Consider the following 22,214-nt stretch of genomic DNA (forward strand, 5'->3'; position numbering starts at 1 on the left):
TCCGTGAAACCAAGCTGGGCTGTAATGAGAAGGGGGTTTTCCTGAGCACGAGCCAGAGGCCGGCAGAATCTCAATCAACACACTCAAATGCCAGGTGAGTTTTCCATTCAAGGGCAGAGCAGGAATGCCACAGGCCGCCCGGCTTGCAGAGTCCCAGCTGACATGGCTTCTCTCAGACTTGGTCACAAATGTAGGCAGGGGAGGTGGTGCGACCTGAGATGTTTCATAATGTCCTGTTTAGGTGAAATCGTCACCTTCCTCTTCACTGACAACCTTTCATGCCTCAAGTGTCCAACTTCAGGCTGCTCTTTCAGATTACGGGAGGCACTGGGTTCCTAAAACTTCTCTGTAAATAATAGAAGTAGCAGATGTGCTTGTCATCGTCATCATTATCGTCATCATCATCAGCTGTGCCTTTGACTAGTATTTACAATGACAGGGGCTTTCGCTATTTTGTCACTTGACCCTTGCAATACTGGTATGGAGGTCCATAAGGCAGAGACTCCCACATTTCTAGATAAGGAAGCTGAGACTAGACAGGTTAAATGACTTGCTCAGGGTCACCAGCAAATACGCTTTAGAACCAAAGACTCTTATGGTTGGGGTCGACCCAAAGTTCCTCTGGTCCCAGGCATCTGTTTTACAACATCCAGGACAGGCAGTCGCCTAATTCTGCTTGGAAGCTCCTAGCAACGAGTTTACGTCCTCACAAAACCACCGCCCCCCATCCTGCTGTTGGTTGACCCTCATGGTCAGCCAGGCCTCCTTTCTATTCCGGAACCCACGTCTGCCTCCCTATGTTTTGTATCCAATGCCCCAATCCTCCTTGGCTATGTAAATTCTTTTATTTCACTTTCACCCAGAACAATGGGATTCAGGGAAGGTAAGATTTGAGGAAAGGATCATAGAATAAGCAGACACAGGAAAGGGGAGACTTGCCAAGAAGATTCTGGAATTATGAGACACAGCAGAGGGGAGATTGGATAGGAGGAAATCAAGAAAGCACGGCACGCTGCAGTGGAGAGGTTGCCCTGGGGACAGTCCGTGGGGTCCTTGGAGTGCTGAGCTGTTGAGAAGGGTGATCAGAGAGACTAAGAAAGGAGGGCCTTGGATCAGCCGGACGCCCACTTCCTCTGCCCTCCCCTGCAAGGCGCCACGTTCGGGAACCGCACTTACTGACTCAGCGGCTTCAACACCCCATCTTGTGATGGTCATATGGCCCAGGACATGCACAGCAGAAATTGCTCGTGATCCACCAAAATCTGTTCCCTCCTGCTGTTAGTTATGGAGTTATAGCTGGACAGGGGCCACCTAACTGGAGATGACATTTCCCAGCCCTCCCTGCAAGTGGGTGTGGCCATGTGATGTTCCACCAGTGGATTGTGAGCCACTTGCAGGTTTAGACCTCAGAGAACTGGGCAGGACTCCTCCTTGTTCTTCTCTCTCTCCCCCTCCCCCACCAGTTGAGATACAGCACGTGGTAGAGACACGACTGCAATTACATCAAAGAGGATGGAATCCAGGGCTGTGGCTCTCAAACTTGAGTGCGTCAGAATGACCCAGGGGGCTTGCTGAAACAGGTTGCTGGGTCTGACGGCTCTGAGGGATCCCTGAACCTAGCAGGGCGAAAGCCGGGGCACCTTGTCAAATGCGCAGGGAGCAGTGTGACCTGAACCATGGCCCCTGCCGCGGAGTGAAACGGTTTGCATCCCTGAGCCCATGAAGCAGGACATGTCAATGACTCGAGACTTTGTTCCTTTCAATTCTTGGAAGCTGGGTTCTGCTCGTCCAAGGGGACCTTGGGGAATCCCACCTTGGTCTTGCGATGCGGGCCACCCCTGACCTGGGAGGGGGAGCTGCCAGTCCTCTGTCCACCCAGCAGAGCCTCAGCTGTCAGCCCCTTTCCTGTCCAGCTGGGGTGTCTACAGCTCGTCTGGCGGCAAGTCCGCCATGCTGGCCTGCTCGGGGGGCACCTGTCAGGACCAGCCAGGAACAGGGGCCCACTCACTGCCTCGTCTGCCCCCAGGCACTGTGCCAACTGTTCGCGCACACTGTCTCCCATTTTGACCCAGACATTTGCTTTATTCATATAGTTATACCTGGATTCGTCTCCAAAGGATCTTAAGGTAAATTTGTTTTTCAACCCTCACAAAAACCCTGTGAGCTAAGGATGATGATTTCCATTTTAAAGACTCTGAACTGCTGCTTAGAGAGGGGACATGGCACAGCTAGTGGGCAGAGCTAAGAGCAGAGCTGGGACTGGAACATGGGTCCTTTCGACTCCAAAGAGAATTCTCTTTTTTCCCCCGAATGGACTTAAAAAAAAAAACTATGCCGCATTTGACACATATAAAAGAACACATATGATGTACATGTAGGTTACAACACATAATGATAAAACACCCCACCCCATGAAGCCGCCCCCTCGGGCTCTCCTTCCAAATGAGCATCGCCAGAGACCTGCCAGCATCCAAGCCGAGCCGAGAGCTTTATGGTTTTTTGTCCTGTGACTCTCACATCCCCTGGGGAGCAAGCATTTCAGCCTCAGCATCCACAGGGGGAAACTGAGGTGCTGGAGCTGTCCCAACCCAGCCAAGGTCCCAGGCAGGAGGATGTGGTGAACTGAAGTTCACAGAGCCCAGAGCTCCCACATCTGGCTACTCGTCACACTCCCTGGGGACATTTGTGAAAATGTAGATCTTTGAGCTCCATCCCTGACCCTGTTGCTCAGAATTTCCAGAGCTGTGCCCAGGAAGGTTTTTTTCCCCAAACTCCGCAGGCAACTCTGATGCAGCTGGCCTATGGACCAGGCTGAGGACTAAAGTTCTCCAGCCCCGTGCTACCCTGAGCATCCGGGGGAGGTGGGGATGGGGCTGCAGGCAAACCTACCTACTGCTCCTGACTCCCAGTGACCTGCAGCCCATGGGGCAGCCTCAGGGACGCTCATGACACAAACACGCAACCCTCCCACCTGGCAAAGAGCGCTCCACCTCAAAGGCTGCCATCGTTACATACAACCAAGGTTACTTAATAAGTTAATATTGAGAATTTGTAATATTTGGTGTTGATAAGGTAAAACGAGCCTATTGTTAGAGTTTACTGAGGACTCTAATTCAGCATCCTGCTAAGAAGTCTGGCTGTCACCCAGCTCTTGGCAACAGAGATGGCTAGGAATCCTGCAACTTTGGGAAAAGATACGCACTGCCAGCGTCCTGTTGGTGCTGCCTTCTGTTGGCTGCTTTTCAGCTTCTCCAGTCTCCATGGAGTTGCTGGCGGGCTGTTCGGTTAACCCCGCGGTGTGTAGTAATGCCTCTTTGCATTGACCATTTGGGGAGTCTATAATTTTCCAGTAACTAGACACTCATGTTATCGATACTATGACTCACATGCCAACCGTCGACATCTCTGTTGCAAAGGCAGATGGGTACATGCCTCACATTTGCTTGGACGGTGGCATTGCCTATTATCGCACAGTTCCTTCTCCATTGGAAATTGGGACAGGTTGGGGTAGGTGGACCATGGCATCTTTTATCCAAGTGGGTCACTGGTCAACAGTCTGAGAGCCGTCAGCCTAGAGGCATCCGCCCTTAGAGCTGGGAGGGGCCTTGGCCGCAAAGTCAGCGCGCCTCAGAATTTCCTATGGTTCCTTTAACAAACGAGAACCAAGAGCTAGTTTCTTTCATTTCTAAGACTAAAGCTAGGCACACAGGCAGTGGCTGCCTGCCCAGTATCGTGATATTTCATTTACAGCCACCCAAGAGCGTAGCTTGTGCGTGTTAATATTGGATTATTTCTCTTCATAGTTAGCTGCCTCCTCACTTCACTGTTTCCATGGCAACGCTTCTCAAACACCACTTCGTACTCTGAATACACAATGTAAACAATCTGCAGTTGAACATTTCCCAATTTAGGGGTTTGGAGACAGAGCCAGCAGGCCCTGCCGTTGGGACAAAGGCGAGACTCCAATCCCGGGAAGCCGCCGAGAAGCAGGATGCTGGGCGCACTCACCATGAGGGGTGCCCGAGCCAGGTCTTCGGGAGGCTGGGGGCCAAAGGTCACTTGCTAAGTACCCTGCTCTTTCTTTAGCGGACATTTAGTACATGAGGGGCTCAGGGTAACTTACAGAACTGGCAGGGATGCCTCCATCACTTAGAGATGAGGAAGCTAAGGCTCCAGGAAGTGAGGTGACTTTCCTATTGTCACACAGTTTGTGGCAGAGCCAAGACCAGAACTAGGGTTTGTCCAGGAACTGCAAATGTTCACCCGGCGTGCGGTCAGCACACCCATGCCCATGGCAGACATTGTTGGTTCATCCTGGTATTCTTTCCCATTGGGCCCACACTCATATGTCTCAATTTCAGCACAATGTTCTGGAGGTCACTGCCAGTTGATCAGAGATGGCATGTGAGATGACATTCAGTTGCCATTCCAGCATAACCAGTACTAGATCCAGTACTGCACACTGAATGACACTAGTATGGGTCACTCAAGGTCAGCTTCCAGAAGCCTGGAGATCCAAGAAATAGGAAGATAAAGCAGGAGGAAAGTAACTCAGTTCAGCATCCTCTGTGTGTGAGACAGCGACCAAGGTTGGCGCTTCCATATGCATGACCTGGTCTCACCTTTGAAACCCACCAGATCCCCATTGCAGGGGAGTCAAGGGTGGGCTCCATCAGGACAACGATCAAACAGAGGGGCAGAGCCAGGTGGAGGATGTTAGAGAGAAACTAAGTGTGGACAGAGCCAGAGGCATCAGATACAGCTAGTTCATGAAGGGCTCCAAGGGACCGATGGGGGAAGCCAAGATCAAAGGACAAACTCAAAGGACAACAGTGGGGCCAAAAATGGGAGACCAGCCCGGTGCTGGGAGCTGAGTGGGATGAACAGGGGAAACCAAGGTTAGGAGCACAGCAGGTGGAGTTAGAGTGTTGGCAGCTCACCCTCATGGGCTTTGGGGCACATGACGTGTGAGAGAGACTCTTGTAGGTTCAGGGCTCGGTGGGCAGTGACAAACTGACTAACTTTTAAGAAAAGATCGTCCCCGTGTTCACAGCCATGAAACTGAAGCACAAAGAGATTAAGTGATGTGCTCAGAGCCACCCAACCTGTGAGGCCATGTGAGACTGGGGCTCAGATCTGCAGACTCCAAACCCAGAGCTCATCACTGCATCTCATGGAAGGTTTTCCTCTTCTGGTTCAGAGTTATGGAAAAATAGGTGGGAGGGGACAGCATGGACAATGCCTGGAGGTGTGGGGCCAGAGGAGAGGTACAGCTGAGGGGCAGAAGTGGGGAGGGGTGGGGCAGAGTGGAGGGACCCTAGGAGGCAGGCGCTTTTCTCCAGGGTTCTTGTGCCAGGGCAATGCTGATGGCCCAGGGCTGCCTGACTTGGGGCGTCCTCAGCAGCTGCTGGCAGCACTGTCTTTGAGCCTCTTCCTTCAGAGTTGCCTTCTCTTGGCTTGCTGGCTGCAGGAATGTTCCCCGAGGAAGCCCAAACTGGTACCCGCCTCTACCTCAGGGAAAGGCACTGATCCATCCAGGCAGGAGCAGGGGCAGCCTTGGTGGTGCCCAGAGGAAAGGGGCAAATCCTTTTCCCCTAGTGCATCCTGTCAGCCCAGAGGGACATGAGGTGGCTCCACTGGAGTACTTTCCTTTACTAAAGAAACAGGGGCTCAGCCTGCTGTCCAGGGAAACGCTCAGGACCCCCACTAAAGATATCATGATTTTCTTTCTATCAAAGGAGCTATTTCTATTTTCAGCCTCTACCAACACAAGGTAATACACACATTTTCCACATAGTTATAAGCGTGACAAGGAGAATTGTGTTTTTTTAAAACAGAAAAATCTCAGACCTTTTCCTTTCAACTTCTTAGCAACCTCAGCATCCTTTGATCTCTGAGCGAATGATCACATGATTGCTGAGTCTTTAGCAACGAGCCAAAGGACGCTCCCAGCCTTGGGAAGTTGAAGAGAGGCTCAGATAGCGTGTTTGGGAAAATGCCAAAATGCCAGCGGGGACCCTATGGGTCTCTAAGGGTCAAGAATTTGCAAAGTGGGGGGAAGTGTCTCCATTTGGAGCAGTGGGAGGATGGAGTCCAACATTTTCAGGTTTTAAGTCAACAGAAAGGAGCCTTGTCTCTAACACAGTGGGTGCTGAGTTTCTGCCTCTCTGCCCCCGTCCCGGGGACCAGAGCTGGCTCCGCTCACCCACCAGAGCCCTGCTGCTCCTTTGAATTCCGTTTTGCTGGTTACAAAGGTGTGCACTGGGCAGGGGGGTTGCCAGCTGTCTGTCCTCCAAGGCATGGCCCATCAGGTTTCCCCGGTTGTGCCAGGTGGGGTCCCCAGATCTGTAAGTGTCTCTGAGAGCCAGGCCTGGGCTCCAAGTCCCCATTCAGTAACCGGGGCTGGGCTGGTCCTGCCTCAGAATAATACCATGGAACAAAATCCACACGCAAGTCAGGGCTCTGGGCCGTGACGACCTGAGGAATGTGTTGAGTATTAAGCCTGTGGCAGTGACAATGCCCTGGGCCTTCAGTGACCGGGACCCAGTCGTTTCTGCTCTCTCTTCTCAGTCTCCTTTTGTAGGAAAGAGGGGGCTGAGGACAGCGCCACCCCTCCCGTCCTCAAGAAGGCCTCTTCACTATGGCCGTTCGCCGGATGGGAAGAGCTACGAGCTGGGAGACTGAGGCCTGGCTCCATCTCTGCTCACTGTGATCTGGGACAGTCGTGTCCCTTTTCTGGGCCTCAGTTTCCCCGTCTGTAAAAGGCAGGGCTTAGGCTCTATCAGTATCCCTCAAAACAGCAGTCCTATGGCGGATAGTCACTGGAGATGGGAGCAAAAGGGACTGCAGGGCCAGACAAGTTTGGGAAATGCTGAATTTGGCAAAATAAAAGATGCTCCATTGCTGCAGGTCTTCTCAGAGCCATTAACATGCCTTGAAGATCTCCAAAAGGGGATTATAGCATGAAGTATTTCCAAAATTGATTTAAACATAGAACCTCTAAACTCTTCCAGTGTCAGCATTAGAATTCTCTTACTCTCCTTGGAGAGGCAAGAAGATATTGATCTTCACTTCTTCTTCTTTTTTTTTTTCCTCAGGAAGATTTGCCCTGACCTGATATCCACTGCCAATATTCCTCTATTTTGTATGTGAGCCACCGTTGGAGCATGACCACTGATAGACGAGTGGTGTAGGTCTGTGCCCAGGAACTGAACCTGGGCCACCGAAACGGAGTGTGCCGAACTTAACCACTAGGCCGCTGGGGCTGGCCCTGATCTTCACTTCTTTAGCGTCTAAGGCTGTTTGGTGTTTTAGTTTACTTCTAAAATATAAATCATCCTTGGAGAGGTCTTAGGGGTGGAGCAAGGATCCACCAGAAGTTCTTGAAAGTCCTGAGAAGATGGGTTTGGGCGAAAGGGTTCCACGCCCCTAGAATTTGTATTCAAAATCCAATGTGTATCGTTCGTACACATTCCCGGGGGAGGGGTGGGGTCTAGAGCATTCATCGAATTTTCAAGGCATCTGTACCCCAAAGATAGCGAACCACTGCGTTGACACTCTTACCTTAGTAGAAGTTAAGTCTGATTTTGTAGAAATTTGGATGTGAAAACAAACTAGGTGAGACTTTGTTATCTTAATGGGAGTCAGGGCTGCGGAACAGGGATCAGAAATGACAGGCATGTGGACGGAAGACGGGAAATGAGAGAGAGCAGCAACTCCATCCTGGGCAGGCCATGCATCCCCAATTTTTTCCCTGGTTCCCCTGTGAATGCTTCTAAAAATCATCGCATGGTTCTCAGTTCTGGAATCTGGCTACTGAATATTAATACTTTGTGGCAGGGAGAAAATGATTGTTGTCCCAGAACGGCTCCATCTCTTACAGGTCACTGGGGCTCCATTGATTAAATTGTTGCTCAAGGGCACAGATGTCCTGAAAATATTTGTCTCCTCAAGGCCAGACACTTTCTCTTTCTTCCTCAAAGACACCAGGGCCTCCACCCTGGACTCCTTCCGTGCAGATTGGGCAGCGAGGTTGCAAAGCTGAGAAATGGTTGCAGGACACCCCCCGGCTACCCCGAGAGACTGTGAAGTGTTAATTCAAAAGCCGAGTTCTCGAGCTCACCATTCTGGCCGTCTGCTACCTGTCTTTTGATCACTGGCCTTTGAAACAGAATACTAATTATAAGTTTATACATTATTATTTACCAGTAGCCCGAGGCATTAGAATTCTCTGGGCTTGAACGGATGCATGGGTGCTCGCAGGCATGACCCAGTGGTGGGGGTGGTTAGCAGGCGGTGGAGGGGGGCGCAGAACTGTGTGTGTGGATCACAAATGCTCTTTTCTTTCTCTCCTTGGATATCTTCTGAAGTATCTGCATTTCCCTACCCAAAATATCTTCACCCTGAAGGTAAGAATTTGCTAGAGGGTTTGCTTTCAGAACCTGGTTCAAAAGGGGGCGAGAGAAAAGAGAAGCCCCAAAGCGAACAACAACATTCATCAGAAACCCTTTAAATTAATTTAAAACGCTGAGTCACACAGACCCATCCATATTGCATAACAGCCATTAAAGTATTAGTCTTACTTTGGGGGGCATTTTATTATGCAACCCAGTGGTAAATCTCCTCTGGGGCTTTTTTTTTTTTAATTCCCAAAAAGAGTTGCAGTTTGCTAATTTATTTTCAAATGGGCTGAGTCTGTGTTGATCCCAGCCTCCTATTCAGCTTCACGCCACAGTGCAAGGATGGCGGACTGTGGGAAAGTTGGTATTTAGCTTTAGACCGTGCTTGATATTTTAAAAACACTTTCAATGGTATACAGAGGCAGAACTGTCAGTCCATTCATTTAGCAAGAGTTCACTGACGGCTTATATGCGCAGGAGAGTGCGCTCTGCATCTGGGACAGGAGCTCCCGGCTTTGGTCTCGCTTTGTCTTTTCTGGATCTCAGGGTCCCCATCTAGAAAAGGAAGGCTTGGACAGGAAAATGCATTCTGGAGGCAGGATGGTTAAAAGCAGGGATCCCGGACCCAGCCCCCTGGCTTTGAATCCCAGCTTTGTCACTTACTAGCTGTGTGACTTTAGCCAAGTTATTTAACCACTCGGAGACTTGGACATCTCCATCTGTAAAATGGTGTACTACCATACTTATCTCACAGAGCTGTTGGAAGGACTAAGTGGGTGGATAGATAGCAAGTGCTTTGAACACCACCTGGCCCAGACCAAGGATGGATAAATATACTAGATTGCTATGATTGTGCTTGCTGAGGCCTTGGCGAGATGACTGCTTGAGCATGGCAGAGCCCCCTTGCCAGGCCACTTCCTCTCCTCCCTGGGCACCAGCTGGACCTCTTTTCCAGCCTTCTTTGCAGCCATGGCCACACGGCTGAGTTCTAACTCATAGAATGTGAGTGGAACTGAAGTTGCTGAGTCCACATCTGACCCATAAAAACCTTCCACTTGGGATTCTCCGTGTCTCCCTCCTCTGCTGTTTCAGCACAGACGAGGTTGGCACCCCCGGAAGCCACGTGCTGAAGATGGCACGGCCATGAGATGGAAGGGCCCAGGATCCATGACTAACCACTTGCCAAAGAGCTGCCTCACCCGCCAATACACCCAATTTGGATGTCATTCAAGTGAAAAATAAGCTTCAGAAGTGCTAAGACAGTGAGCTCGGGGGCAGCCAGGGTTTCTGTAGTACGGCGCTGGGCTGGGTACCGAGTTAAATGGCAACTAAGACATCTTTCCCGAAGTGCTGAACCTGGTTGTGGTTGTTCAGTGGCTTGACTCCGAGTTTCTGACGTTGTCTGGGTAACTGAACCAAAGGACGCCCAGTTCTCTATTGGGGACAACAGCTTGTATGTCCAGCAAGCACTGGCCTGGTATGTGGCAAGCTCCCAGCAGACAGCTGCCCAAGCTGGCCGCCTGGGCTTGCCACTCCCGCTTTCTGGACAATGCAGCTGCATTTCTGCCCAGATGCCACAGGGAGCTCCTCAGGTTCCCCAGGCAGGAGCCCAGGTGCAGAGGATACCATTTCAGTCCTCAGATCTTTGTCCTCGCTTGTCGTCCCAGCCGTGGCTGTCCCTTGAGTGGGAATTAGCAAGAATGCGTCTACAGGAGCCTTCAAAGCGGCAAAAGGAAACTTTCCTTCATTAACACTCCAAACATAACACACCCCCTGACGAAGCCCAGGGCTAGAAGGATGCTCACCCTGTGGAGCTGGCTCCTGGTGGGGAGGGATTTGCTGCAAGTGCACCGGAGGTAGGGACAGGCCTGTCCCACAGTCCCAGCTGCATTTAGGAACTTCCCTTGTGGCAGATTCGCTCTCTCTTTGATGAAAATCTCCTCCAGCACCCTATCTGTCCCTCTCCCCCAGCACTCATCATTTTACTCCTGGCTCAGTCGTCCCTTCAACCCAGGTTTTCAGGCCCTTCCAGAGTCGCAGAGAGGCCAGGGCTTTGAGGCCGGAGCCATTAGAAAGAAATGAAGAAACGTGAAAACAAAATAGAGTACTTTCACCAATAAACAAAAACCCAAGCTGCTCTAGCCTTTGGCTGTGCAGCGCATAGACTGTAAAGGAAAATCTGGCTTTTGTGCAATGTCACTGCTTATATGGAGCATGGAGAGGCCAGTCCAACAGCAGGAAATTAGCTGGTGCCTAAATTGGAGGCGTCTTTTGAGCCATGCCCCTTGCCAAATAGCCCTTGTGGTCAGCCCTACCTGCCTTACCTCGAATCTCAGGCTGACAAGAGCCGAGTGAACAGAGGGGCAGGAAGGGAGGGCACTCGGGGAGGGGGGTGCCTTGGGGAGGAGCTTGGATTTGTGACTTATTCCCCGGGGAATCTTGGACAAGCCACTTGGTCTCCTTGAGTTACAATGCCACGTCTTTGGCGAAGGCTGATTGTTGCCCACCTAGATCCCTCCTCCTCTGCTTCCAGTCAGTTCTCCTGGGCACATGCTGCTCAGCAGCCACTAGCCAGCCTTCCTTGGTTAGGTGTGGGCATGCGACTAAGATTCCACCAGTGCCATGTGAGAAGTGATTTATGACACTGAGTGATCTTCTTCCTTCCTGTTGACTGCACCCCAGGAATGGTGGGGGATCAGCCTCAACTGCGGAGATGATGATAATGCTCTAGGGGATGGCAGAGCCACAACATGGCAGGGGCCTGGGTCCCTGAGTGACAGTAAGGAGCAGAGCTACCTAATAAATCTTGACCACTCCAGGCAGACTCAAGTATAAAAGAAACTGCTTGTTTCTTAAGATACTCTAGCGCTGGATTTCTTTGATACTATAGGTTAGTCTTCACTCTAACCGGTACATTCTTCATAGGCCTATGGTGTGGTCAGATATATAAGTGTAAAGTACTGTACAGTTAGGTACTCAAATGTTTTCTGAATGAATGGTGAGCAAAGGGATTGGTCATTTCCACATTTAAATCCAAGGAATCTGAGGAGCATGTTTACAAAGCATGGTACAGCTACATAATGATTTCAGGGGACCCCAGACTCAGTCTGAAAAGTATCATTCCTCTACTAGTTAGCCTTGGCTGGGAGTTCTGACCACTAGTCAGTAACCAGGAGATGACCCAGGCAGGAACTAGTGCCATCATATATAGCCTTCTGTCTCTACTAGGAACTAACTTAGCCAATGAGCTAGTTAGCACATCTAGCAGGATGAGTAGCTGTGGTATGGTGTAGTGGGCGAAGGGTATGGCTAGTGGGCAGAAGACTGGGTTCAAATCCTGGCTGTACCTTCAACTCCTTGTGCAAACTTGAGCAGGTCACTTAATTGCGAGGGACTTCATAAAATGGGGATGCTAATTCTGGCTCTGCATACTCCTCAAGGCCATCACGGGGATCAAAAGATGCAACGATGGCGAAAACACTGCATACTACAGATGCCAATGGGAGAAATATGGCTGGTCAAGTCACCTTGGCTGAGTGTGGGCCAGGTATCTCATCCCTTCCTTCTGAGAGTATTTACTGTGCACATACTAAGTCTCGGTAGTGACCATGGTAGACATCGTTCCTGTCCCTACAGAGCTTAGAGTCTGGTGGAAACCATACACAAACAGAGAGGCTATTACCACAAGGCACAATGAGTTAATCGATAGAAGTACAAGCCATCAGAGAAACACAGAAGAGGGGGTTCTGAAATTCAGTGGTCCTGGAAGGCTGCTTACATGAAATGATATCTCCTCTGAGTTAGCCAGGTGTCTTAGTCCATTTGGGCTGCTATAACAAAAATACCATAAAGTAGGTTGCTTATAAAAAAGAGATATTACTTTCTCACAGATCTGGAGGCTGGGAAGTCTAAGATCATGGTGCCGGGAGATTCTGTGTCTGGTGGGATCCACCTTCCGGTTCATAGATAGCTGTCTTCTCCCTGTGTCTTCACATGACACAAGGGATGGGGGAGCCCTCTGGGGTCCCTTTTATAAAGGCACTAATTCCATTCATGAGGCTCCACCCTCCTGACCCAATCACTTCCCAGAGGCCCCGCCTCCTAACACCATCACATCGGGCAATAGATTTCAACATACGGATTTTGAGGGGACACAAACATTCAGTCCACACCACCAGGCACACGGGGCTTTGGAAGTGGGAAGGCAAGTTCCAGGCAAATGAAACAAGGGTCGCCTCTGACGAACAAGAGAGAGCCTGGAAGAAGTTCCGAATGGCTGGCGCCTGGAGTGAAAGGAAGGGAATGCTGAAAGATCAGGCTGGAGGGGCCAGGAGGGTCTGGACAGGGGTCTCCACCCTGGCTGCAGCTTGGAGAAAGTACTGATGCTCAGGCCCCACCCCCAGGTAGTTTAAAAGCTCTGCAGGTGAATCAAGCATGCAGCCAAAGTTGAAAGCTCTGATCAGATCACGCAGGATCTTACAGACTAAGTTAAAGAGTTGAAGTCTATCCTGAGAGCAATGGAGAGTCTCTGCGGGTTTTATGCAAGGAAGGGACATAATCAGATTTTTCTTTTTGCAGAAAGATTACTCTAGCTGCTGGGTGGAGAAAGAAATGTGATGGAAAGACCGGGGTGAGAGACGCTGGTTAAGAAGGCTGCTGTGGGCAACCTGCGGGCATCCAGGTGAGGAATGGAGCCAGTGGTGTCAATGGGGATGGCAGGAAGGGGACCAATCTGAGTCTGAGTGATGATGGACTGGAGGGGGAAGGGGAAGAGGCAGGAAGACAAGGATGAGGCCCAGGTTCCTGACTTGGGCAATTCCTTCAACATGCAGGTCAGAATTCCTGAAAGGGCTCCAGTTCTAGCTCCAGCCCCAGACTTAGGAGTCATCAGCAGAGAGCAAATAATTTCAGCTAGAGGATTGACGGGCTCTCCCAGGAAGAGGGATAAAGCATAAGAAGAAAACCGGGCCTGGGACAGAAGCCCAGAGGGCCGAGCGAAGAGCTGGTCCGAGAAGGAAGAGGAAAACTGTAAGCACGCACTGCCAAGACAGTTAAGCATGTGATTATTGTAAGAAGGGTGCGTTTAAGAGTGTCCAGTTCCACTGAGACGTAGCCACAGGTCACTGGTGACCCTGACCATGAGGATGAGTGGAAACTTGGGGTGGTGCTGAAGAACGAGGGTGAGCACCACCCAACGGGGGTGATGATTCTTTACCTTCTTCACGTTGTAGTCAAAAAGTGTTCATCTACTCCTTCCATAAATACTTTATTTATTAAACACTTACCGTGCTAGGTACTGTGTTCAGAGCTGTGGATAAGTCGGCAAGTCCTTCAGGTTCTCAGGCAGCACGAACAGATACAACCTCACTCACATCACAAAACCGTGGGAGGTAAGTGCTACAAGGGGGATCCACGCCAGGGCCTTTGGAACAAGCAGCACCAGCTCTCCTAGGGACGTGCAAGGGCAGGCAGGAAAGATCCACAAAGCAAGGAAGAGGGACCGTGTTTGCCCTGGTGTGATAGTCACTCGGGACATCCACTACAGAGGTCAGATCCCAGGCAGCAGGGGAAGACCAGCACTTCTGAACCTCCTAGTGGTTTTGGGGAGGGTGGCAATGAATGGTGAGTAGCGGTGAGCATGTCACCTCCAGGCCAGAGTAATCGATTGCCAGTGCAAGACCCTCTGGAGTCTCTCTTCCCTCTGGCATGACAAACAGCAATGTCTGAGACCCTGGCTGCTCCTGGGTGCCTGAGTGACTGGCCTCAGGATACAGTTCTCCTGACAGACAAGAAGTGGAGGGGAGGAGAAACTATTTTCCCTCTACCCACCTGAGGTTCACTGGCAGGGGCCTTGTAAATTAGAGCAACAAAAGACAGATTAACAAGAGAAAAACCAACAGAAGTTTATTAACATGTGCATCACGCATATACATGGGCACACCCAGCAAGGGTAACTCCAAGGGTCGGTTAGAACTTGGGCATGTAGCATCTTAACAAAAGAGCAGTACATTCTTAGAGACGTGGCAAGACAAAGGAAAAAGAGCTTCTAGGTGTGGCAAATTGTGGGAAGGCAAATATACGGGGGAACTAATGGTAGATAACAGCCAGTTTCAGCAAGGTTTGTTAGATAGATTCTTCTGGTGCTGTCTCTGGTTGATGGAGTTGCCAGTAATTAAATTCCATCCTTCCTAGTAGAAAGAGTTGGGGCGGGGGGGGGGCATATCTCTACAAATTTATGTCCTGCTTTTAGGCAAATAGGAGAAGGGCCGAGAGCTTTTCTCGCATCTGCTTCTTTTCATTTGCCTTCAGCTCAAAATAATCCTTATGCCAAAGTGACATATTTTGAGATAGCATATTCTGTACCCTGAAGCAAACTTTTGTTGTTTTACTGTTGTCTGTCACTGTCACCGTAGCACAACCTACCCCAGTGGTTCTCAAAGTGTGGTCCCCTGACCAGCAGCATCCGCTGCACCCAGGATGTTGTTAGAAATATAAATTCTCAGGCCCCACCCTGGACTCAGTGAAGCTGAAGCTTTGGGGTACGGCTCAGCAATCTGAGTTTTAACAAGCCCTCCAAGGGATTCTGATGCCTTCGCAAGTTTGCTGACTGATACCGTCGTCTGGAAGGCAGAGAGGGAGGAATCAAAATTCAGAGAGAAGGTCATTCATTCCAGAAAAGCAAACTTGAAAAACCTGAGTAAGAAGATTAATTAAACAGTGAGGCTCTTCATGTCCTAGGAAAGAACTTTTAAGAAAAAAAATATACCCATCCCCACAGACTGAGCCTTCCTATCAAAATGGCCAAAAGTGTTTGGCCATGTCACCAATCTCCTACTATGTCACATCAGAAGAAAACACTGTCACAAAGGGGATCCTCCGAATCCAGTGGCAATGAAGCCAGACGTAGAGCCTGAGATACACCCAGAAATGCATTTTCCATTTGTCCCCATGGCCTTGCTGACTTAGAAAACGCTCCTGAATGCTCTGAAGCTGAAAGGCACATAAAACCGCATTCTCTCTTGTGCGGGGTGAGTCATGAGGGCTGCAGCCAGGCTATCTGGTAATGGGCACTATTTCAAGGAAGCAAAGAATTGCTTTTTAAACTGTCAAATAAAAGCACTCCATTTGTGCATGTGAAATTATTCCAAGCGTTCTAACTAGTAACTGAGAGCAAATGAAAGATGTCACAGAAAAGAAGCATTCTACTAAAAAGCTGGCTAAATGTTTAAAGACAGACACCTGATAACTCCTTCCATCCTGTTTTGGACTCAAAAATTTTTACTTTCACCAGCCCTAGGTGAGCTCCACAGACAAGAAGTTTAAGGAAATATTAAATCCTAGTAACAAGATGCCATTTTGCTCCTTGGAGTTGCTTTCACCAGCGTGAGCCTCATGCTGTCTCACCGGCAGGACCACAGCGTCCAGCAGGATCACTGTAACTTTTTCCTTTGGCTTAAATATGATGCCAAGGGCCCTTGGCTAGCTTTCCAAGTGAGATACTTAAGACTTAAGCAACTATGGTCTTCTACTTGCTATTAATAAATGCATCCTTGTACAGGCTAATCAATGAGAAGAAAATTCTGCAAAGGTATAGGTCACCGAGGTGGACGGTGAGCCTCAATGGAAAGGCCATTTCTAGAGACAAAACAGAAGCCTGGGCTGTTCCATACCTGGTCAACCCCAGCCTTTTCCATTTCATTTCCTCTAGGGGTTTCCACTGCAATTAGCCTTGTGTTCATGCCTTCAGTATCTTTGTGGGGACGGAAATGGGGCTGCTGAAACTAATCAGTGAATCTTCTCTCTGCCCTGGCCCGCCAGGTACCTCTTCCCTGTGTCACCATGCCAGGCTGACACAAGCAAAGTTGTCCCTGCTTACTCAGTCCAAGAGGAACCATGCAGATGGTGACCAGCGAGACGCACTGGGCTGTGTTTCTCATACTCCAATGTGTACCGGAATCTCCAGGAGGTCTGTGTAAAAATGCACATTCTGACTCAGTAGGTCTTGGCTGGAACCTTAGAGCCTGAATTTCTTGCAAGTTCCCGGGCAATGATCCTGCTGCTGTGGCCCATATTTTGTTTAGGGAGGGAATAATGCACATTCTGCAAAACTGTGACTTTTAGAACTGCCCCTACTAAACGGGTTTTTCTCTAGGGGCCTGGCTCCCCTTCGATTTAGGGTTCCTTGAAAGCAGGGACTGAATCTTGCACATTTTTTTGGTTGTTTTGTTTTGTACTTGGTTTGCTACTTGGCACAGGTCCCTCACGCGGTGGGTGTGTATTTATTTAATTAAACAGAGCTGGCCTGGTTCCAAAAAGGATTCTAAGTGGCCTTAACCCCTAGCAGGCCAGGGTAGCCAGGCAGTCCCAGGGGTAGCCACCAACCCTCTGGGCTTGAGGCCCTTCCGCTGCAGGTCCCCACACCTGCTGGCCCCTAGATTATACCTCCTCTGCCGCTCTTGTGCACTTCTCTCTCCTGCCCCATTTTGAAAGCGGTTTACACTAGAGAGCCGATCAGAGACAAGGAGGAAAAACAAAACAACACAAACACCAGAGAGCCCTGTGAAGCTGCAAGCCTCCACAACATCAAAAGCTCAAGTCTCAGCCGCAGAACTCTGGGGTTTCTCTCCCGGCTCGGCCAGAGCGCGGTGCAGGTCGGCGTCGCGCCCCCGCCGCCGGCTCCCCCGCCCGCCCCGGGAGCCCTGCAGGAGCCGGTCCCGGCGGGCGCGGGCGCTTGTGGGCTCGGTGCAAGCCTGTTTGTTAGCTCTGCTTGAGCAATTAATCTTCTCCTGCATCTCCCGCTCCAGGGGGGTGGTGGGATGGGGGCCTCGGGTCGCCTCGGGGGTCGTGGGGAGCCAGACAAGAGCGGCTGCGCTCCAGAAACCCTTGTTCCGAATGCCCCTGCGGTGCCATAACCTATTCCTCTCGGCAGCAGCCTCGGAGGGTACGGGGGGCGGGGGGCGGGGGGGGGGGGGCGGGTTTTGTTTCGGCTCCGCAGGGGAGGAAGGAGAGAAAAAGGGAGAACGAGGGCGATTATGTTGGTCAGTAGTTGAGCCTCACGGGGGAAGGGAGGAGCGCACCGGCGAGTGCGCCCTAGGGGAGGAGTACACGTGCTCGGGAGGGGGGTGGGAGGCGGGCGGGAGGGGAGGAGAAGGGAGGCGTGAGCTGCGGGCGGGAGGCGCCACGGCCTCGCAGACGCAGGCGCCGGCAGCCGGAGAGAAAGTTCCCGGGGAGAGCTCGCCCCCAGGAGGGCCGACGTCTAGGTGGCGAGGGTCGCAGGTCCCGCGCGTCCAGCCTGCCTGCCCGCTGCGCGCACTGGGCCGCCCGGTCTCAGCTCGCCGGGAAGCATCGCTGGAGGGCAGCCGCTGCAAACTTGGAGGGGGAGGATGGTGCGAGCGGGAGCGGCTGCGCGGGGCGCGGGGGCGCACTAAGTGCTCCCAGCGGGCGCCCCCGGACGCTGCTGCCAGGGCTGCGGCCGGGCGAGCGAGCCGAGGCTGAGCGGGCAAGTAGCGACTCCAGCGCCCGGACTACGCCAGCCCTGCGAGCCAGGGCCACCAGCGCCACCGTGCCGGCGTCGCCTACTCGCCAAGGAGCCATGGTGCGCGGAGCGCGCACGCCGCGCGCGGGACTCTGAGCCTTCGCGGTGCCGCGCGCCCCCATCTCCCCTCTCCCCTCGCGGCTTCCCAGCTGACCTTGCCCGCGGGCCATGAAGCTTTGGCCTGGAGCCCCTCACCTCTGAGCCTCGCGTCGCCCGCTCCAGCCCCAGCGCCACTCGGCCACAGACAGCACTCCGGCCCCTGAAGCTCCCCATCCTCTCCCAGGGACGCACCCAGGCGCTCCAGGATGGCGCTCCGCGGGCGCCTCCGGCCGCGCAAAGTTCGCAGGAGGCGAGAGATGCTGCCGCAGCAAGTTGGCTTCGTGTGCGCGGTGCTGGCCCTGGTGTGCTGTGCATCCGGCCTCTTCGGCAGCTCGGGTAGGTGCCGGTGCGGACCCTCCCCGGGAGTTGGGGGGCTTGGGCTGGGAAGCCTCGGGGCAGCTCCGAGATGTCTGCCCTTCCTTCTCCGTCAGGTTGGTCCCAAGGGTTCATTCAGTCGCCTCCCCACTGAGCAGGTAGAGTGCACCCAGGAGGGCTGAGGTCGATGCTGTGCGCTGTGGGGCCGGCTCCCCTGAGCTGCGCGCAGCCCCCGGGGGCTCAGGACGCGGCTGCCTATCTGTGTTACTGAGACGAAAGCCTGAACGCTGGCCACTCCGCGCAGAGTTCCGTCCCTAGGGTGCACGGGGAATGGGCAGCGCAGCGGCGGAGTCCAGGTGTGGGTTTTCTTGGCCTGGGGCGGTTGAAACTGACTGATCCGTTTTCCTTTTCTGCGGAGCGGAGAGGCTTGTGTGCCGCGTCCCTCGAAAACCCAGATTCAGAGACTGGGAGCCGCTTCTCAGCTCTGCCCTCGCCCCTGCCCTGTTCCACAGGGGCGCCCCGGGGGTCCTGACGTCTGCTCTCCAAACCCCAAAAGCGATGGGGCGGGCTGTCTCCTCGGGAGGTTGCTGCCATGTTTGAGCGTCGCTTCTCTCAACTCTTAATCCCCGCGGGAGGGGAGCGCCGGGGTCTGGAGCCACAGTCGACACCCCATCCGAGAAGAGACCCAGAGATTTGGGGAGCCTCTTAGGATATGCAGATTGGAGGTGGAGAGAAGGAGAAACTCACAAAAGAAATATCTGTTTGGGGGTGGAGTGGGGCCTGTGAGCCCATGTGGGAGCTTCAGAAGACATCCACTTGGCTAACGTTCCCATTGTAGTCGGATGTTGCCGACCTTTTAGGCTTACTTTTCACATTTTAAAAATGAAAGAAATGCAGGTGATGTAGGAACCTGGACATGCGGTTTATAAAGCGGGTCGTACCTTCCTGAGCAGTTAGAAAGGGACAGTTTACAGAGGTTCCTAAAAATTAGGTGGAATGTGATTAAACTCTTAAAAAAACACGGCCATGCATAAACCCAAACTTTGTGATTTGAAGGTATAGGGTCAAACAGTGACTCTTTCCAACAGAAACCCAGAAAGGTTATTTGAATATCTTAACGCCTGGTGCTTTGCAATTGGGCAAGTTGGTGTGCTTTTCCCCCAATTACACACCAGAAATAATAAAATCCCAGAGGCTCTTAGATGTCACCATTATGGCAGAGGTATTATTACCCTGCGGAAGCAGTGTGTGCATCAGGTGAATGAAGGAGGTAAATGAATACTTTAAAGTTCTTAAAGTGAGAATCATTTTTCTTTGCTGGATCAGGAATTACCTTTAGGAGTTAAGCTGCGTCTGGTCACTGGCATCCACACCAGTGATCCCCCTTGTCACCCTGTATGGCCCGTGGACCAGCAGAATCAGCATCATCAGGGAGTTTGTTAGTACAGGGCCCAGGTCCCAGCCCAAATCTACTGAATCAGAATCTGCATTTTGACAAGATCTGAGGGTGATTTCTTTGCATGTTTAAGGGTGAGAAGCTATGGGCCAGATCCGTGAACCTTCTCCCTCTGCTTGCTGACTTACTAGCCATTTGTGGCTCCTCCAGCATAGGGACACCCGAGCATGTTTACTGGGCCAGAATTTAATGGTCACCTGTCTAAACTCTTTCTTGCACCTGTGAGGGCAGAGACCGGAGCGTTCTCGGCCAAGGTCCGATCACGTGCTCACCCGTATGGGACTGGAAACAATTAACTAGATGTAGGAGACAGATTAGTACATGTGAGCAGGTGATAGTGTGCTTCCATCGCTGTATGCTCCCTACAGGTGGCTCTGTAGTCAAACAGGGCTGTCGCTGACATAGCCGCATACAGATACGTAAGGTCACTGTGAGGCTGCAGGCACCACACTGACCTAATGGTGTCCGATTTGTTTTCCAATCCAGGGCACGGAACAGCTTCTGCCAGCAGACATGTTCTACCAGACCCGTGGAGAAGTCGAAGGCTGATGGCACCAGTGAACAGGACGCAGACAGCTAAGAATTGCACAGATCCTGGTAAAGAAATAGATTCTCCCCGTGCCCCCACTCCCAGGCATTGGCCTGGCAATGGTGCTTCTGTGGCCTGTTACAGCCGGAGCCGAGAAAGGTGGTCTTATGAACCTGCAAGCGTTGAAGGGTGATGTACAGACCTTCATAGTGCTGCTAAGCAACTCACGTACTTTCTTTATCCCACAACTGAAAAGGTCACATTCAGGAGTTTTAAAATTGCATTTTGTGTTCTCACAGTGCTCCTAAATGCTCAGTTTTCCCCACTGTCTTGATTTAGTTCGCCCAGGTGTCTTTGTTCTTTTCCCCTTTTGCTCACTGTGCCCACTGGATGGAGCTTCCAGGGGCAGCAAATCCGGATGCTCTGGCAGGTGGCACTTTGGCATGACCCCCTGAGGTTGGACCATGCTGGGCAGCTGTAGGGTGGGACACTTAGGGTGCGGGGGCCCCTTCTCTGGAGTGGGAGCTCCTGGTGTCCTTCCAGATGGGGAGATACATCTGCTTGCCCCAGGAGGCAGTTTTAATGTTCCTCTTCAGTCTCTTCTAGGGGGTCAGAGGCTGCCGTGACCCAGTCATGACATCTTATCCGTTCTTCTGCCAGAGGCAGGTTTTGCTTAAATAGGTGAAGAAGATTCTTGGGAGGGAGTACCAGCAAGCAGGGAGGCAACTGGACGCTGCCCAGGCCTCGGACAGGGCAGTCCTGGGCTTCCGCTCTGGCTCCAGCACTGGGGTGTCTTGGTGAGAAGGATCCCATGGGATGATGTATTGGAAGGCCCTTTGGGAACTATGAAGTCTTACTATAAGTGGGGATCACTTGGCTTTTCCACCGAGTTGCCAGGCAAGTCACATAATCTTTTTTAGGTCTCTATTTTCTCACCTGTAAAATGGGCAGGCTCATACTTGCTGCTCCGGGGTTGTTGAAAGAATCTGGCAGGACTCTCTGGGGCTGTGCGTAAAAGGAAATGGAGACCCAGAGCAAAGGAAAGGTTTAGACGATAATCGTCACGTGTCTTGCTGTCACACGCAGGTCTTACCCGCGTTTGACAGGTCAGGAGAGATGGAGGGGGGAGACCCAAGTTGTTCAGTCACAAAGCTTGTAAGTGGTGAAGCTGGCATTGGAACGTGGGCCTATGTGACTGAAATATTCAGATGGTTCCATGTGCTTAAGAAGGCCGGGGCCTTCCCTCCAGACCACCAGCTTCCCTGCCCTCAGGATGCCTCTGAGAAGCCCTTTGGGGACACGCAGGATAGAGGAGCACAGGCTTGCAGACAGGCAACTGGGATTCCCTTTGAACTCTGAACTCCCATCTGTCCCGGTGACCCAGCAGGTGGCGGTGCCTGTCCTGTCCTTTAACCTCCCCCAGTCCATCTTTCTTCAGCCCAAAGTGGCAGACGTGTGTACTGGACGGACACATGGATACTTGCAAGGCTGGGGACTGACGTTGGGGCCCATCCTGTCGCTCCAGGGACCTGAGATGCTAGAATTAGCACCGTCCACGTGGGGAACGTGTAGCTACTCCGGGTAAAGAACCAGGGTTAGTGCATTTCTGACTGGTTTCCAGCTCCCTGGCACTCTCACCTTGGGCTGGCTGTGCCCTCTCCCTGTCACGTGTAGTCTGGACACATCGGCTTTCACAGGGCCCGGTTTCTTAGACTTCTCCTGTGCTCCATTGTTGCCCCTGTAACTCAGTGTACTGATTAAACATCATTTCACTAACTATGGAGCAGTCAGTCCTGTTTGGCAGGAGGACCTGGCCTTGTCTCCCGTACAGAGGGATATCGGCAATATCTTTAGCAATAATTAACATTTGCATTATGCTTT

The 22,214-nt window shown here is 51.8% G+C and overlaps 1 protein-coding gene across 2 annotated transcripts in view; it reads left to right on the forward strand.

Annotated features, from left to right (window-relative positions):
- Positions 1-17,512: 17,512 nt before the first annotated feature.
- SLC24A4 (solute carrier family 24 member 4) overlaps positions 17,513-22,214 on the forward strand; it is a 157,365-nt gene continuing 152,663 nt past the window's right edge. The window contains exons 1-2 of one of the 2 annotated variants that reach the window (XM_023628297.2): positions 17,513-18,369; positions 20,291-20,401. In XM_023628297.2, coding sequence (XP_023484065.2) covers positions 18,240-18,369; positions 20,291-20,401 — 241 coding nt within the window. In that variant the 5' untranslated portion in view covers positions 17,513-18,239. The remainder of the gene's footprint in view (positions 18,370-20,290; positions 20,402-22,214) is intronic. The other variant, XM_023628296.2, reaches the window with a different exon arrangement.

The sequence above is a fragment of the Equus caballus genome, chromosome 24 (assembly GCF_041296265.1).
Source record: "Equus caballus isolate H_3958 breed thoroughbred chromosome 24, TB-T2T, whole genome shotgun sequence".
In the NCBI taxonomy this organism is placed as follows: domain Eukaryota; kingdom Metazoa; phylum Chordata; class Mammalia; order Perissodactyla; family Equidae; genus Equus; species Equus caballus.